The sequence below is a fragment of the Lontra canadensis genome, unplaced genomic scaffold, assembly GCF_010015895.1.
Source record: "Lontra canadensis isolate GAN:19392208 unplaced genomic scaffold, GSC_riverotter_1.0 scaffold4, whole genome shotgun sequence".
Taxonomy (NCBI): Eukaryota; Metazoa; Chordata; class Mammalia; order Carnivora; family Mustelidae; genus Lontra; species Lontra canadensis.
This window is the reverse complement of record NW_022630998.1, coordinates 30,314,535-30,330,334: the sequence shown is the minus strand read 5'-3', so window position 1 is coordinate 30,330,334 and position 15,800 is coordinate 30,314,535. Positions and strand designations below refer to the sequence as shown.

Below are 15,800 nucleotides of genomic sequence, written 5' to 3'. Positions count from 1 at the left end.
GGGAGGTTTCCTGGACATGGGACTTGCAATATCGAAACCAAGAAAACCTCAGGGAAACCTGGACGGCTGGTCACCTTATTTTCATTTCTAAATTAATAGAATGGAGGCAATATTTACATGATTAGAAAGGTATTTAATAATACTATAAATTCTTTACCCTTAAACTTTAGATACTTGGAACTTTAAAAATACAAATGCCAAGAAAACATTTCTTTTATAGAAAGTTAGCTTGATATTTTTGTTTAATTGCTTTGGAAATTTAAAGTTAAATTGATTTTGTGGTCATTTAAGGAAAAAAAAATCTTAATTTACCCTTTAGTCAGATAGATAACTCCAACCATCTAGTTGACATGCTGTTAATGAAAATGATAGGAAAAAAATAATGAAAAGGCTGGGAATCAATTATTAACTTAAAAAAAGTTATCAGTGGGGGAATTCTGGGAAGATAAACATTAATAGCCAATGCTTTTAAAAAATACTAAGCAAATAGGAAAATCGTCATTTTCTTTGCACTTAGTTTTCTGAATTGTGTGATATTTGTCTTATTAGAAGTAAATGGCCCAGTGATTGTTGCATAACTTTCTTTCTTTAAAAAAGTAGCAATCATATGGTCTGACCCTTGAAATTTTATAATGTTAGAACTTTAAAAAAATTTATCACCATACTTCAATTTACAATTTACATTTTCTTTTCTTTTTTTAAGTAAGGTTTAACAAAATAATATCAGGAATCTAATTACAGGCTTAACTGTGCTGTGTGCTAATCTTTATTCTGAATTCACTTTAGGTATCAGCCTACTTTTATGAATAAGGGGCACTTAAGTTAATTGCTTCATTAGAAACATGCATTTAGTCCTTTCTGATCTGTAAGTACAACTCCTTGGCATAGCTGCAGAAGTTTGAACACCTGCAGTCCAAGCAGCTTGAAAAGAAGCCGTAACTTACTATAAAGGAAAATAAAAGACGCTCAAGTTCAAAATGGTGTTATCAATGATATAGTGTTGTCACTAACTTGAGCTGACCTAAGAGAGTTGGCTTCTGCACTGCTCCTTATCAGCATCCAAAAGGGCATACAAAATTCTTTGTAAACTAATTTAAAAAGCGTCTTGTTTATTCAGAGGCAACTGTGAATGGTATTTGTTCAGAGTGTAGATCACATCAACTGCATACCAGCCAACAACTTATTTCTCTTCTAAGAAGGAAGCCAAGTATCAAAGACACAAAGTACTAAAGATAAGCTTCTCAATTCTCAACTGTTCTGAGCTCTCAATAAAGCTACTGAAATACAAATTGGGGTGGGACTCAACTGTTTCCACCTGCAGGCTTCTCTTAGATCCTTGGCTCTGGCTGGGAGAGGTGCCGATTCTAGTGCGACCTTTAGTGCCCTTAGAGAACAAAACACACGCTTTCTTATGGCCCTAATCAATCAGTCCCTCTAAAGAGGATTGCACCCCTTTCTTCAAGTATTTGGGGCAGAAAAACTATGGCCGACTATTCCCATTTACAGGGCTGCTGGAAGCAAAGAGATCATTGGTTTGCTCTTAGGATTCTTGAAAGACTGGCAAGTCATCCTTTTTCCTATTTTTGTGGTTGGTTCTTAGATATTTTGTATTTGATATTTAATGAGGGGGTGACTTCAGTAAGTAGAAGAATGAATTTCATTCAAAAGTCATTCAGATAAAACATTATCAGGAAATTAAAACTCAGTTGATAGAGAGAAATCATCTGAGGTTACTGAGGCACAAAGTATTTTTAAGATACTGAGTGGTCACATTTGGGCTCTTAATGTTAAGTGCTTAAACATGACTCACAGGTAGCATCCAAAGGTTCAAAACTGAGTTTAGTGAAATAATGGAATCTTTAAAATAAAACAATTTAATTTTAGCTGTGAGTACGTAGAGTTGATCAGAAAACTGGAAAATACTTGAAACACAAATAATTCTAAGATGTTAAAACTAATCCGACCCCCAAATGTCTATTTAACATTACTGAAATTAAAGCCCTTTATGTCATTGTGAAAGTAGAATGAAACATCTGGAATATTGAATTTTAAACTGCTTTGTATAATTAGCAGTTTGTCACTTGTTTCAAATATGGTGAAAAATAGCAGTGAAACCAATTGCTGTTTTAGAGGAATTTTAAGCGCTGAGTTTTCTTTCCACAAAGTTACATTAATTGCTAACAATAGCCATGCTTCTTGAGACATATTTAAGAAGGAAAAGCCTGTGCAAGTGTCTCTTTGTGTTTGTATATAAATTCTAGAGAGGCAAAAAGTGGCCTTCAAAAGTAGTTTCTAGGGGCGCCTGGGTGGCTCAGTGGGTTAAAGCCTCTGCATTTGGCTCAGGTCATGATCCCAGGGTTCTGTGATTGAGCCCCACATCGGGCTCTCAGCTCAGCAGGGAGCCTGCCTCCCCCTCTCTCTCTGCCTGCCTCTCTGCCTACTTGTGATCTCTGTCTGTCAAATAAATAAATAAAATCTTTAAAAAAAAAAAAAGTAGTTTCTATTACCTCCCGCTCCGAAGTCATGGGTTTGGGAGCCTATTAGAATTATGTAAATCTCTATGTGTCTTTTTCGATGATTGGCATGGAAAAATAGTAATACACATTTTCCAGTAATTTTCAAATTTAAGGATTACAGAGCATGTGGATAATTAACTGCATTAACACTTAATAGTGTTTTGATTAATTGATTTAAAAGAAATTTATTCACAAATGGAAAACACATTTCAGAAGTAAGCATACTGAGGCAAAAAAGACCTCAATGTAGGAAAAATTTTCAGTAAATGAAATATGTAGAAATAATTACATTTTTTAGTGGATGATGTAGTCAAACCTACACATTTACATATTTTTAACACATAAACATACTTAATTGGTGTGGCTACAAGTATGATTATTTTAAAGCTTGGTCTTTTAGTGGGAGGAATAATAAACAGTCTTCTGAGTACACTTTAGGTAGAAGTTAGAATTATTATTAATTTACCAATTTGGAGGTATCTTACACTCTTAATTTTAGATACTTTTTTTCTTTTATTCTGGAAATTGCCCTGCTTCCTTGCGCTTTTTACTGTTAAGGTAGAATAGCTCTAGCATTCTATAATTAAGCATCCCTCCCACTCCCAGAAGATAGAGATCTGTAGTAAGTTAGTTTTGTTTTGTGAAGAGCTGACAAAGTGAGTTGTTTTTATTTTCATATTCAGTTGTGTGAAGAGCTGACAAAGTGAGTTTTTCATATTTAATTGTTTTTATTTTCATATTCAGCTGTTAATTGAGAAAAATAATATGCTTTATTTATGAAAATAATTTTAAATTGAGAAAGCAAAACTGATTTAAAAATTTGCTCTTGTTAAAACTTATTCAGTTGTCAGTGAAGTGCCAATTTACTTTTGGATTTTTATAGCATATTATAAATCTATATCTATCTATATATATATAGGTCATAAAAGTTGAAGCAATTTTATACTCTTCTTCCCAAATAAAAGATTAAAGAATTTTTTTTTAGCTTTTTCAGGATTATCTAGGAAGAGATTCATGCTTTGTGATTAAAGAATAATTCTCTGTAGTTTTTCATCTTTGGAAGTTTATGCTTTGTTCCTGGCTTTGACTTTTTGTAATCTTTTTTCTTTGCATGTTTGTAATTTTTAGGGTATTTTTGTTTTGCATGTTAGCCTCTACAGCTTAAGCATCTCTTAATGAAGTGCACATGGTCAAGGGATATTCCAGTTTTAGAAAAAATGCAGTTATTTGCTTTGAACCAAGTATATGTCGTACCACAGTTTGGTAAGTGAGGTCAGTCTGGGCAAGGTTCTAGAGTAAATTACCAGAAGAATGGTTTTTGAATTCATAGAAGAAGAAACTTGAGTGATTAGAAATGAAATTGGGATCAGTAAGAAAAGTCTTTACTCTTCATATTGTTGGCTATAGTAATTTTTTTTTTTCAGCATTCAACTTGGGCAACTCATTTGCCATTTATGGACCTCTGTTTTTCTCATCTGTAAAAATTACAAATCAGTATTGAATAGAACTGTGATTTACTGAGTTTTGTGGTTGGCTAGCTATTACGTGTTTTTTTTGTTTTGTTTTGTTTTGTTTTACTTATTTCCTTGGTGCTTTGTGTAGCTGAGAGACCAATGTACAAAGCATCACTATTTGACAGTTTCTTGCAAAAATATTAATTTTATTCTTTTATAACAGGTGACCAGAAATGGAGAGAAAAGTAAGCAGAATCTGTCTTGCTTCTGAACCTGATATAATTCATTTTCTACAAGTGGCTTGGGAGAAAACATTAGGATCTGGTTTTGTTATTACACTTACTGATGGTCAGTCAGCATGGACCGGGACAGGTAATATTCAAAACAAATTGTTTTAAAAATAAAATTTTGATAATGTGCTGTTCTTCAGTCCTCAGTGAGAATTCAGAATTAAGGTATTTCTTTAGTAGATTCTGAGTAAAATTTATATGACTGCTGTACTTGTTATTGCTCTCTAATATACGAGTGAATTTATAATATTTAATGCCAATTTCTATAATGAATAGAAGGATAGAGAAATAAGCATGTGCCCCAGCAAATTCTGGTTACTAGTTAAATCTTCATACTTGGGCTGGTCAGGGTTTTTAAATGATCTCTTTATACAAAACGTAGATAGTACTTTATACACTTCTTTTTTTTTTTTTTTTTTCACCCCAAGACCCCAGGGAAATATGGGAGGCATAGAGAGGTGGTTTGGCTGGGCCAAGGGATGGTGCTAGCTTGGTGGAGTGGGGTGGTGGTGATTTTCTTTTTATTTCAGACACCTACATTGTTTGAATTATTTTCTAGTGAACATGTATTACATTTGTAACAAAAACAAAACAGTTTTAGAGATTTTGTAAACCAAGGTTCAGATCTTCATGTGGGATTTTGGCTTTTATTTCATGAAAAAGACTTTGAATCTTTTGTGTCTCTTGCAGTACTCTTTTAAAAAGCCTCATGGCCCAGAAATTATTTATGGAACATGGCAGGTGTAAAGTGAAAATATATAGAATTATGTTTTGCTCATATGGTGAAGTTTTCATGCTCTTCTAAAACATTTTTTGAAACATTTGAGAAACTGTCTACAGTTATGCAACAGTCATTTCTAGAGTTATGTTGTAAATTACGTTTTAGGGAAAATAATTTTGTCATGTCAATTTACATGTCATTTATATGTTTTATTAATTTTGAAATATTTCCCTAAAACTTGTTACTATAATTATTATATCATCTTTTAAAATTACATGGTGAAGTTTTGTTTTTTGGATATTACAAATTCTGTTACATAGTACAGTCACACTGAACTTATACTTGCAGAGTTTTTAATAAAACTCTTCTTTTATGACAGAGAGCAAGGAATGCTGGTTTAAGTAGTAATGAAATAGAGAAATTTCAAGGATAATGTTTGCAGTACCTATTATGGCATCTATTTAAGCTGTAAACTTCTATGTAAGAGAAACCAGTCATTGCTTGGTTGTTACCATGGAGGAGTGGAAGAGAATTTTTCACGTTAGCTCTATGTATGCTAGTATACCCAGGTGGCTATAGCTCTGTTTTAGAAAGGGGGTGCAAACGGCTGAAGATAATGGCAGTAGGTTAATGTCAGTTGTCTGGAGAGAAGAGGAGTTCCAACCAAACAGCCCAGGAGGCAGATCCTATGTGAAATGGTTGCTTGTATGTAAGGAATACTGTATTTATAACTTAGATGTTCCCAACTGACAAATGCCTTATTGTGTATAATGAGTTATGATTAGACAGATGACCTTGAGATGCTATGTTGTTTGCATTTTTTTTTTTCCATTAAGGATTGGGGATAAAAGAATACACTGATTAAGTTTTAAATCTCGATTTAACCAGAAATTCAAACTGAATTTACATTTATGGAGCAATTTGTGTATGTCATAATGTGCTGGCAGTTGTTCTTAATATTATTATTATTTTGAATATTGTTTCACTAGATTCATTTGAAGCAAGGAATGCATCTGATTTGTCTGTCACTCATTCTTTATAAGTACCTAGACCAGTGCCTGAGACCTCCATGTTCAATAGATATTCTTTAAAAGGATGCCTCAAATGTGTAGGACTTTTTAGGGAATAAAGAAAGTGAACCATTTATTTTAGAATTAGCATTTTTGATGAAAACTCCAGTTTCATATTTATTTATCGTTGGCATTGATCAGAAATATAGTATGCTTTGCCATTTGTTTTTTAGCTAATGAATAATGTGAGCAAAATGTGATAGAAAACTTCATATCCTTTGTTGTGTTGTTAAAATTTGGTTTGCTTACTAACCAGGCTTTCAGACAGAAAATTTTACAGTGCACCATATATGGTTGTTTTATTTCCAAGGATACTAAAGTTTTGAAACTCACAAATGTTTTATGTATTTTTCAGTATTCATTTCTATTTTCTTGTATAAATTTCAGGGACAAAGTATCAAACTAAATAATATAACATTGTTTCCATGATTAGTTGAAACTTATTACAGGAATATGATTTGGCTTGGCACTTTATAGATAGACAATAACATGATTAAGAACATTGAAATAATTACATAATTGAAACATGAAAATGGATTTCCTTCCTATACCTCATCCTGTTTTTTTGTACAACTTTTTGATTGCTGCAACCTTCAATTTGGATAATTTTTTTTCTCTTTTCATTTGAGTAAAATTAAAAGGATGTGGGGTTTCTTTTAATCTCCCACACACTAAATTCACTGATTTCTTTTCCATTAGTAATGTTTTATCTAATGAGTGTTTTGAGGTCTAATTATCATGTGGTTTATCATCACTTCAACATTATGGAGGGTTGTATCGCACAGTGAAGTCACAAAGTAGGTTAATGATTGATGACTATTACATGAACTTTATAAATCTATCAGCACTAAGAAACTTACCCATCTCTGGAGTAGTTCACTGAAAAGTAAACTTTATTAATACATTTATTTGTTTATTTATTTTTAAAGATTTTATTTATTTATTTGACAGACAGAGATTACAAATAGGCAGAGAAGCAGGCAGAGAGAGAGGAGGAAGCAGGCTTCCCGCTGAGCAGAGAGCCCTATGCGGAGCTCGATCCCAGGACCCTGGGATCATGACCTGAGCCAAAAGCAGAGGCTTTAACCCACTGAGCCACCCAGGCGCCCCTACTAATACATTTATTATCAAGTAATTATATTCATTTATATTTGTTCTAATCATTGATATTTGGTGACCTATATGGCGATTATGTGTCAGAGTACAGGGGAAAAAGGATTTTTAGTAAATGCAGTGAAGTAGGGCCATGATGTGATACCAACAAGATCTGTAAAGGGATGCTAAGGCTGTCATTAAAGCACCAACACAGACTTAGGTTATGCACAGTCTTCGGTTCATTATCCGTAAAGATTCAAAAGAAAAAATCTTTCATTGCTTACATCTTCATCTACCCACAAATAGTGTTAAAATGATGCTTTCTTGGATCCTATGTATCTGAGAATAATTCCTTGGTTTTTGGTCATGTTGGCCTGCTTACTTTTTATGCTATTATTATGTGGTTCAGCTGTATCCTTGCTGAATTTTATTATTTCCATGGCTTTTATTTCTGGTCACCAGAGTTTTTGGAGCAGTGAGTGCTTACAGCTGTGCTTCTTCGAGATGTTCTTAGCACAAAATTCAAAACCAGTGACCGAGTTGTGTTTCCAGAATTGAAGTTCTGAATATGCAGTCAAAATTTCACATTTACTATTAATGGAAATATTCAAGTGAATTTTTTTCTTAAATTTTTCTCACAGTTTTTAAAGGGAAGTATAAATAGAAAATTTTCTTTCATATTTTTTCTCTTAGAAATGAAATATTCCATAATAATAGAACAGCATTCACAGATGGTATAACATAAGAGAATATCTAAGATGTCAGCACCTGAATTAGGCTGTATGAGGCTGGAATTTCTGTCTTTTAAACTTTTGTGTCCTTGGTGCCTAGAATAGTACTTGGAACATAGTAGATACTGAGTAAGCAGTTTTAAGTAAGTGAATTAAACCAATAGATGCTATGAAATATTTTCAGATATGTATCTTTTCATTTTATTGAAATTTAGAGTGCTTTTCACTGGATGTTTTATCAATAGGTATCCTTTCTTTCTTTTTTTTTTTTTTAAGATTTTATTTATTTATTTGAGAAAGAGAGATAGAGGGAGAGAGTGTGAGCAGCAGAAATAGGGAGAAGCAGGCTCCCCACTGAGCAGGGAGCATAATTTGGGCCTCGATTCCAGGACCCTAGGATCATGACCTGAGCTGAAGGCAGATGCTTAACTGACTGAGCCAACCCAGGCACTCTCTTTTGTGTTTTCTGTAGTTACATTAAAGATGGTTTCCACAGATTTATTTCCTGTTCTCTGTGAAATATTTTCTCTTCTTCGGTATTTATAACTCTTCAGAATTACCCAACACAAAATATGATATTATTCTTTAACTAGGAAGCATTAGTCTTCTTATTTTTGTTTCTCTCTCTCTCTTTTTTTTTTTTTTTTTTCCAGAAGAGCTATTAGGGTAATTGAAAGGTCACTAGATTTGATAAATAGATTTGATAGTGGTGATCATCTTAAATATGCATCTGCTTCAAAGAGAGACAGAATATATGAAAGGATTTTAGAAGCTGTAACATCAAATAAAGAATATAAAAGTTTTTGTTCATACCTTTTTTCGACATCTGTTTTGAGATTCATATTTCACTATCAGAAATGACCAAAAGTAGATAATGAAAAATATATGGATATGTTTCAAAATTCTCTTCCTCTTTGCCTGTCATGGGGCTTCCAGACGTACTTGATAGCATACAGACCAAAGGTATGAAAATCTGTGTTATATTTTTAGGGTTTCTTTCGTCAAGCTTTCATTAATTTCTGTAGTATGTCCTATTGTGTTTTTTAATACCATGGAAGGAAATAGTTTTTCCAGTGTCCCCTATCTGCCTCATCACAAAACCAAACAACCACGAGACCATAAGTATGAATCCCAGTTTGACCACTTAATCTATTCTGTGACTGTAGACCATTACTTGATCTGAGCATCAATTTTATCATTTGAAACATCTTTCAGTGTTACAAGGAATAAAATAGATAAATGTAACCTTTAAGTATAAAAGTATAGAACCACATGAGTCTTTCATCATTGTACTAGCCTGAATTGACACAGGAAACCACTCAACCACACGCATGCATTCCAAACAAATGTTAGACTAAATCTTGTAATTTTAAAAGCAAACAGACCCATTGCAGTTTGGGATGTAAGAAAGGGAACCCTCCAGGTGCCATCTGTGAAAAGATATCTGAAAACCAAAGTGGTTAATGGGAGCTAAAGCTTAAGTTTAGGTTCATGGAATATCTGAACTGTGATTGTAATACCTAAGTGGAGTGGAATGTTGAGACAGCAGGCCTCTTAAGGAACTGGAATTGAGCTCCCAATGTTAAGAAAGGAAACTGGGGGACGCCTGGGTGGCTCAGTCATTAAGAATCTGCCTTAAGCTTGGGTCATGATCTCAGGGTCCTGGGATCGAGTCCTGCATCAGGCTCCTCCTCAGTTGGGAGCCTGCCTCTCCCTCTGCCCTCCCCACTGCTTGTGTGCATTCTCTCTCTCTCTCTCAAATAAATAAAATAAAATCTTAAAAAAAAAATGGAAACTGAAAGGTATCTTGTTAATGAAATCATCTTAAAAAAACAAAACAAGACAAAACAAAAAACAAAAGACTAGTCTTTGGTTTGAAGATGCAGCATAGAGTCAAACTAGTCACTAAGAGCTATGAGTAGATAAAAGTCTGGACAAAAATCAGAATCCAAAGTCTGTGTTATGTATGGATGAAGGACAGGGGATTTAAGGATGAACTCTTTGCTTCCAGTGTAAAAACCAAGTTAAGAAATTAACTTTCAAAACTGGTCCAGAGCTGTTGAAACCTGTAGCGGCTCCAACAAAGGTAAACTAGTAATCTTGATTCAAGGCCACCTCTATTGCCCAGAGCAGATTATACTCTGGCTAGAGGAAAGCCTTGTTCAAACATTGCAAAGCACGAAAGGGTAAAAACAGAATGAGAAGGTGTCAGCAGTAGAAATAGAATTAGTAGTCCAGGAACCATGTATAAAGACTGATCTGAAAGAGATCTTAAATATGTTTAAAGCCTTCAAATATTTAAAGGAAGGGTGTGTCAAGAACAGGATATTATGATAAAGAAAGAGAATATCTGTCTAGAATTGAGAATGTAATTGCTGAAGTAAAAATCTCTGTAGATGAGTAAAGCATCAGCTTTCAGCATACCTAGAAGACAGAACTGGAAGCTGGATCTGTAATGTAATGTGTGTCTAACAGGCTACACTCAATAAATATTAATTCCCTTCATTTTCGTTCCTCATCCCCTACCTTCATCCACCTTTTCTACTTTTTGGCACATAATGAGATGAGAAGAATGAACTCCATTTTTACTTTAATTTGACTCAGTCCATGTGAGTGAGAGGTAGATTATAGAGTACTTAATCTCATTAATAACTGAGGCAAAGAAGAAAGATGTTATAAAATACTGAACTTATTAATCATTATAAGAAATAATTTATCTGGTTTTGACCTAGGAGCAGGCATATAGATGGTAGTTTTTCTAGTAATTTACAATGCATGTATTTCATCAGAGGACAGAGCAAAAAAATGCAAGGAGTCTAATGTTTTTGAGATGAGATTTGAGACTAAATTAATGTGTTTCTCAAAAATTTCTAGCTCAGTTAAGAGGTATAATTTGGCTTAAAAATTTGTGGTATGGGGATTGGTTTTACCTTTTATTTAAATTTCTGTTACATAAGTGATAAATTAGTAGCGACAGGTAAATAAGTGTGTACTCATGTTTAGAAATTTATTTTTCATTTCAAAACTTTTTATTAATGTTTCCCATAGTTTCTGAGTCAGCGATTTCCCAAGAAGCTGATGACATGGCATTGGAAAAAGAGAAATATGTTGATGAACTGAGAAAAGCATTGGTATCAGGAGGAAGACCAACTGATGCATATAAATTCGATTTTTCTAGAGAGTATTGTCATTTCTCCTTTGAGAAAAACCTGAAAGATGTTTCAGTAAGTAAAACTTTCTGTAATATTGTAAGTGGTAAAATGTCAGAGCACTTATTGAGGAATTATCTAAGTAACTAGCTTATTATTCCCAGGATACCTGGGAAATAGAAGTGTAAAAAGTACTTGGTTTTCAAGTTGGAAGAATGCTTCTTCATTCAACATTACAGTCATTAAATGCTTCATACTAATTAATTGTGGAAAGTACCTATTAGAAAATGTATTTAGTTTTTAATGCCTTAAAAAGAAATATTAAAAAGATAATTATATGAATGAGCAGTTGTGCCAAGTGGGGTCAGAAACTTTTAGACCATTGAGACAGGGTTTATTGTAGTAAGTTTTGGGAAATACTGCTTTTAAGAAAGAGGGGAATAGGGCACCTGGGTGGCTCAGTGGGTTAAGCCTCTGCCTTTGGCTCAGGTCATGATCTCAGGGTCCTGGGATCGAGTACCGCATCGGGCTCTCTGCTTGGTAGGGAGCCTGCTTCCTCTTCTTTCTCTCTGCTTGCCTCTCTGCCTACTTGTGATCTCTCTCTGTCAAATAAATAAGTAAAACCTTTAAAAAAAAAAAAACCTTTAAAAAAAATGAAAGAAGGGAATATATTTACCATTGAATATTTAATAATTATAATTCATTCTCTACTAGAATGTATTCACAATTACAAAATGAGATAGTTAAGTGTAGGAAGACATATCATCAGGAATTAAGGTGTTTTATTTATATAGCAAACTTAGAAATACTAAAAGAGAAATAACATTCACCCCGGGCTTTTGAAGGCTTGCATGCTTTACAGACAAGGATATCTGCTACTTGTCTTGTTTAGTTCTTATACCAATTCAGATCAAGGTAGGTGGTTTATGTATCAAAAATATTTATTAAAATGTACTGTTTATATATTTTACCCAAGTTTATGGGTTAATTAGAGATTGAATTATTTGCTTTTGCCAGTGGCTTATATTCTGATATCAGGTCTTTAGTAGAAGAAAGGGTATGGAAATCTTAAGCACATTAAGGGTAGAGACAGTTATTGACAATTTGTGCTGGAACTAAATTGAGTTTAAAAAATTCCTTGAAAACGACTCTTTAATTCAGAATGATTAAAGGGATTTCACCAAATAGAGAAACATGTAAAGCAACAGATGGAATCATTATTTTGAAATGTATGTTAACCTATAGAGGATAATACAGAGAGTCTGGCTTCAGTAATTATTTCTGTTTAGAAGATACATACTTTTTCCATTTACCTGCCAATTTATGTAAGTTTCACTATGTGGGGTCCTTAAAATGGTAATTTAGAACGGGTTAAGAAAAGTTTGAAGGGACTGCTGAAATTTGGTTATTTATTACAAAACGTTCTTTCCTATGGTGAAACACAATCAGATGATGTTACGTGCTTTAAAATTGCTGAGTGTTTCTTCTAATATTTTGAAACAGATCATTGTCAAATTGGGAGTTATACCATTTCCCATTCAACAAACATTTGTATGAAATGACTTAAATTAGGGGGTTTGCTGCATCGGAGTTGGACGGAGTACTTACCGTGCTTGGCAGTACATCTGACTTTGCTGCTTTTGTGAAGAAAGAACTTCAAATATTCATGACCTACATGTTTTACAATTGGCTTGGCATGAATCAGCGTTAAGAACACTGACAGTTATCCTAAAAGATGCTTGCTTACCACCCTGAACAGAATCAAATTTACCAAGTCAGAACCATGAACCGTGAACCTATTCAACGGGTTTTCTCAAGAAGTGAAAACAGAATAGGAGATTCCCAGTAATGCAGAAGTGCGTTGGTTCCTTAAAGGATATGTCTTAGAGCACTACAGTGCAGTTTAGGTAGCTGCCTCCTTATTTATCATCTATTAAATTGCTTATGAGAGAAAGAAATGCTACTCTCAGAACAGTTGGACGAGTTTATTCATGACTGGACTTACTTGAGGGGTATTTTTGGGTATTTAAATGAAGTAAAACTTTTCACTTTGCGGTGCTGTAGTCAGCTTTATGGATGCAGATGAAAATCACAAATTCATTTGGCCAAACTGCCGTGGGAATCTTCCAGTACTTCAGGATGTGCTTATGCAAATTGAATTTCAGAGTGACAATATCTTGTAAATTCATCTGCTGGCAAAAATATGCACACAATTGGAAACATGGAAGAATACTTTTTAAGGCTTATAGTGCTTTGGATGACCTAAAAATTTAAAAGGAATTTGCAATCCTTTCCTTGATGACACAGACATCTGATTGTTGCCAAAAATGACCTCTTATACTTAGAAAAAAAGAAAAGAATGAACATAGATGCAATTCAGAAAGTTGTAGTGAATTCTGTTGTTTGTTGACATAAGGTTACTCTCCCATGGCAAAAAATATTCCGTGAGCCCTAAGTACATTTACTACCAGATTCAGACTCTCAGAATCATGGTTTTTCAGCATTTTCAGCATTTGTTGCCAGAAATTTTATGTTTTTAATTTTGTGTTGGAGATCACTGCGTAATTTGAACATTTTGAGTATTCAAGTCATATGAGATTTACTTAAAATTTATATAAAATGTTCCTTTTTTAAAAAAACTTTTTTTTTTTTTAGAGGCATCTGGCTTGCTGAGTATGTTGAGTCTTGATCTGGGGTTGTGAATTCAAGCCCCGTGTTGGGCATAGTGCTTACTTAAAAAAAAAAAATTCTTTAAAGGAAGTAACTACTGATTTTTGTACTCAAAAAGACCTGAGTTTCTGGGGGCATCTGGGTGGCTCAGTGGATTAAAGCCTCTGCCTAGGGCTCAGGATCCTGGGATCGAGCCCCGCATTGGACTCCCTGCTTGGCGGGGAGCCTGCTTCCCCCTCTCTCTCTCTGCCTACTTGTGATTTGTGTCTGTCAAATAAATAAATAAAATCTTAAAAAAAAAAAAAAGACCTGAGTTTTTAAAAATATTATCTTATGTTTTATTAGAGTGAAAGAATTGTCAGTCCAAAGCAATGAAATATTTAAGGTATATGTAACACATTTTTTGGAGGGAGCTTGTGCATATTTTTCATGAGATTGCTTTTGAACTCATAACACACCAAATTCCATTTACACTCTAATTTTTCCTTATGGATAACATAGGTTTTTTTTTGTTGTTGTTGTTTTGCTTTTTGTTTTTGTTTTAATTTTAGTTTAATTCCCATTGGAATAAGTGTTGAATGACCAACAAGACATTAACTTTCTTTCTCCATATGGGACAAACCTTTGGGACCCTTCCTGACCCATTACCAGTGCCCTTCAGTTGGCAGTAGATCATTTTAGATGAAAACATACTCTAGTATAAGCATTTAGAAATCATTATGTCTCTACTGTGAGTGGTAGCCTTATTCAGAAGATAATTCATATACTTTGTGTCACTGCTTTTTTTGTGCCATTCACAGGTCGTACTGATTTTGCAATATATTCTTTGTGATGCAAACAACACATCTTAATAATGTTTTCCTTTTTGCTTTTATAACTTGATCTGTTTCTTCAGAAAAACAAATATTTATGAGCCACAAAATAAAAACACCTAATAATTTTTGATAGAAATAACCTTGGGTTCATTATTTGCTTGCTCATACCTGTGTTTTCTCATCTGTCAAGTTTTAATGATTTCCTAGGTCATCTAACATGTTAGTTTTATATTTCTAAAAACAGCCCTAATGAAGGAAAGGCATGAAGTTTGAAGAACAAATAAACATGATACACGCACACACACACACACACGCACATGAGAATTGGCTACAGGTCTCTTTTAGAATTAAGTAAAGTCTATTTTTATTTCCTTTTCCTTTGTCTCCCTTGCCCACTATCAGAAACTAGGATGCTGTTTAGGCTGAAAATTTAACAAGCTAAGTACCAGGGAGGCTTAATTTTTTCCGATTTAAAAATCCAAATAGGCAGTCTTGGGTTAGTATGATGGCTTTATGATGTTGGAGGTCCAGACTTCTCTAATCATGTTGCTTTGCCATTTTTAATAGGCAGTTTTTATCTCACGGTCCAAGAAGGCTGCTCTAGCTTTACTGTATGTTTACCTTTTAGGCAACAGGACTGAGTTAAGGAGAAAATAAAGAGCATGTCCATTTTCTTTAAGGCCATGATGCTTACATCACATTGTCCAGAACTAAGTCACAAAGCTTCACCTAGCTGCAAGGGAATCTTTAGCTGTGTCCTATGCCCAGAAATTTCCATTACTGTGTAAAATGGGAAGGAGGGATATTGAAGGACAGCTAGCACTCCCTGCATGTTAACATTAAGAGAGATTGAAGCATCATTTAGAAGGGTTCATTTTATTGTTACAGGGGTATTTCTGTAGTATTTTCCTTACAAATAATTGTTTCAGTCATATTTTAGTTCTCAAAATGTTGCAAAGTACAGTGAGGAACAGGCTAATTTGTGTCTTGCTGTATATTGTAGCTTTTTAAGTAAAAAAATGCATTCCAAGTTCAAACAACTTTCCTACAGTAATTTAATTTTCATTCTCAGATGTATAAAAATGAGGTAAAATAAGTTAGCTAAAAGCAGCCAAAGTTGTTTGTAAAAACACTAGTCCAAAATCCTTTATTATTACCATGTGTTCCTGTGGTTTGGGGACTTTGAATTCAAACGGGTATTTCCAGATGAAATATCAGAATTTGAGCATTTATTGTGATGCTCTGCGAAAGACTTTGTCAAAGATAGTAATGGCTTTCAGGTTTGTTGG

The 15,800-nt window shown here is 33.9% G+C and overlaps 1 protein-coding gene across 7 annotated transcripts in view; it reads left to right on the top strand.

Annotated features, from left to right (window-relative positions):
* XRCC4 (X-ray repair cross complementing 4) overlaps window positions 1-15,800 on the top strand; it is a 332,298-nt gene that overhangs the window by 8,093 nt on the left and 308,405 nt on the right. For all 7 annotated transcript variants that reach the window (XR_004381362.1, XM_032847173.1, XM_032847207.1 and 4 more), the window contains exons 2-3: window positions 4,194-4,342; window positions 10,926-11,101. Coding sequence is in view for 6 of the 7 variants with exons in the window: in XM_032847173.1 (XP_032703064.1) it covers window positions 4,204-4,342; window positions 10,926-11,101 (315 nt within the window). In the remaining variant the exon portion in view is untranslated. The remainder of the gene's footprint in view (window positions 1-4,193; window positions 4,343-10,925; window positions 11,102-15,800) is intronic.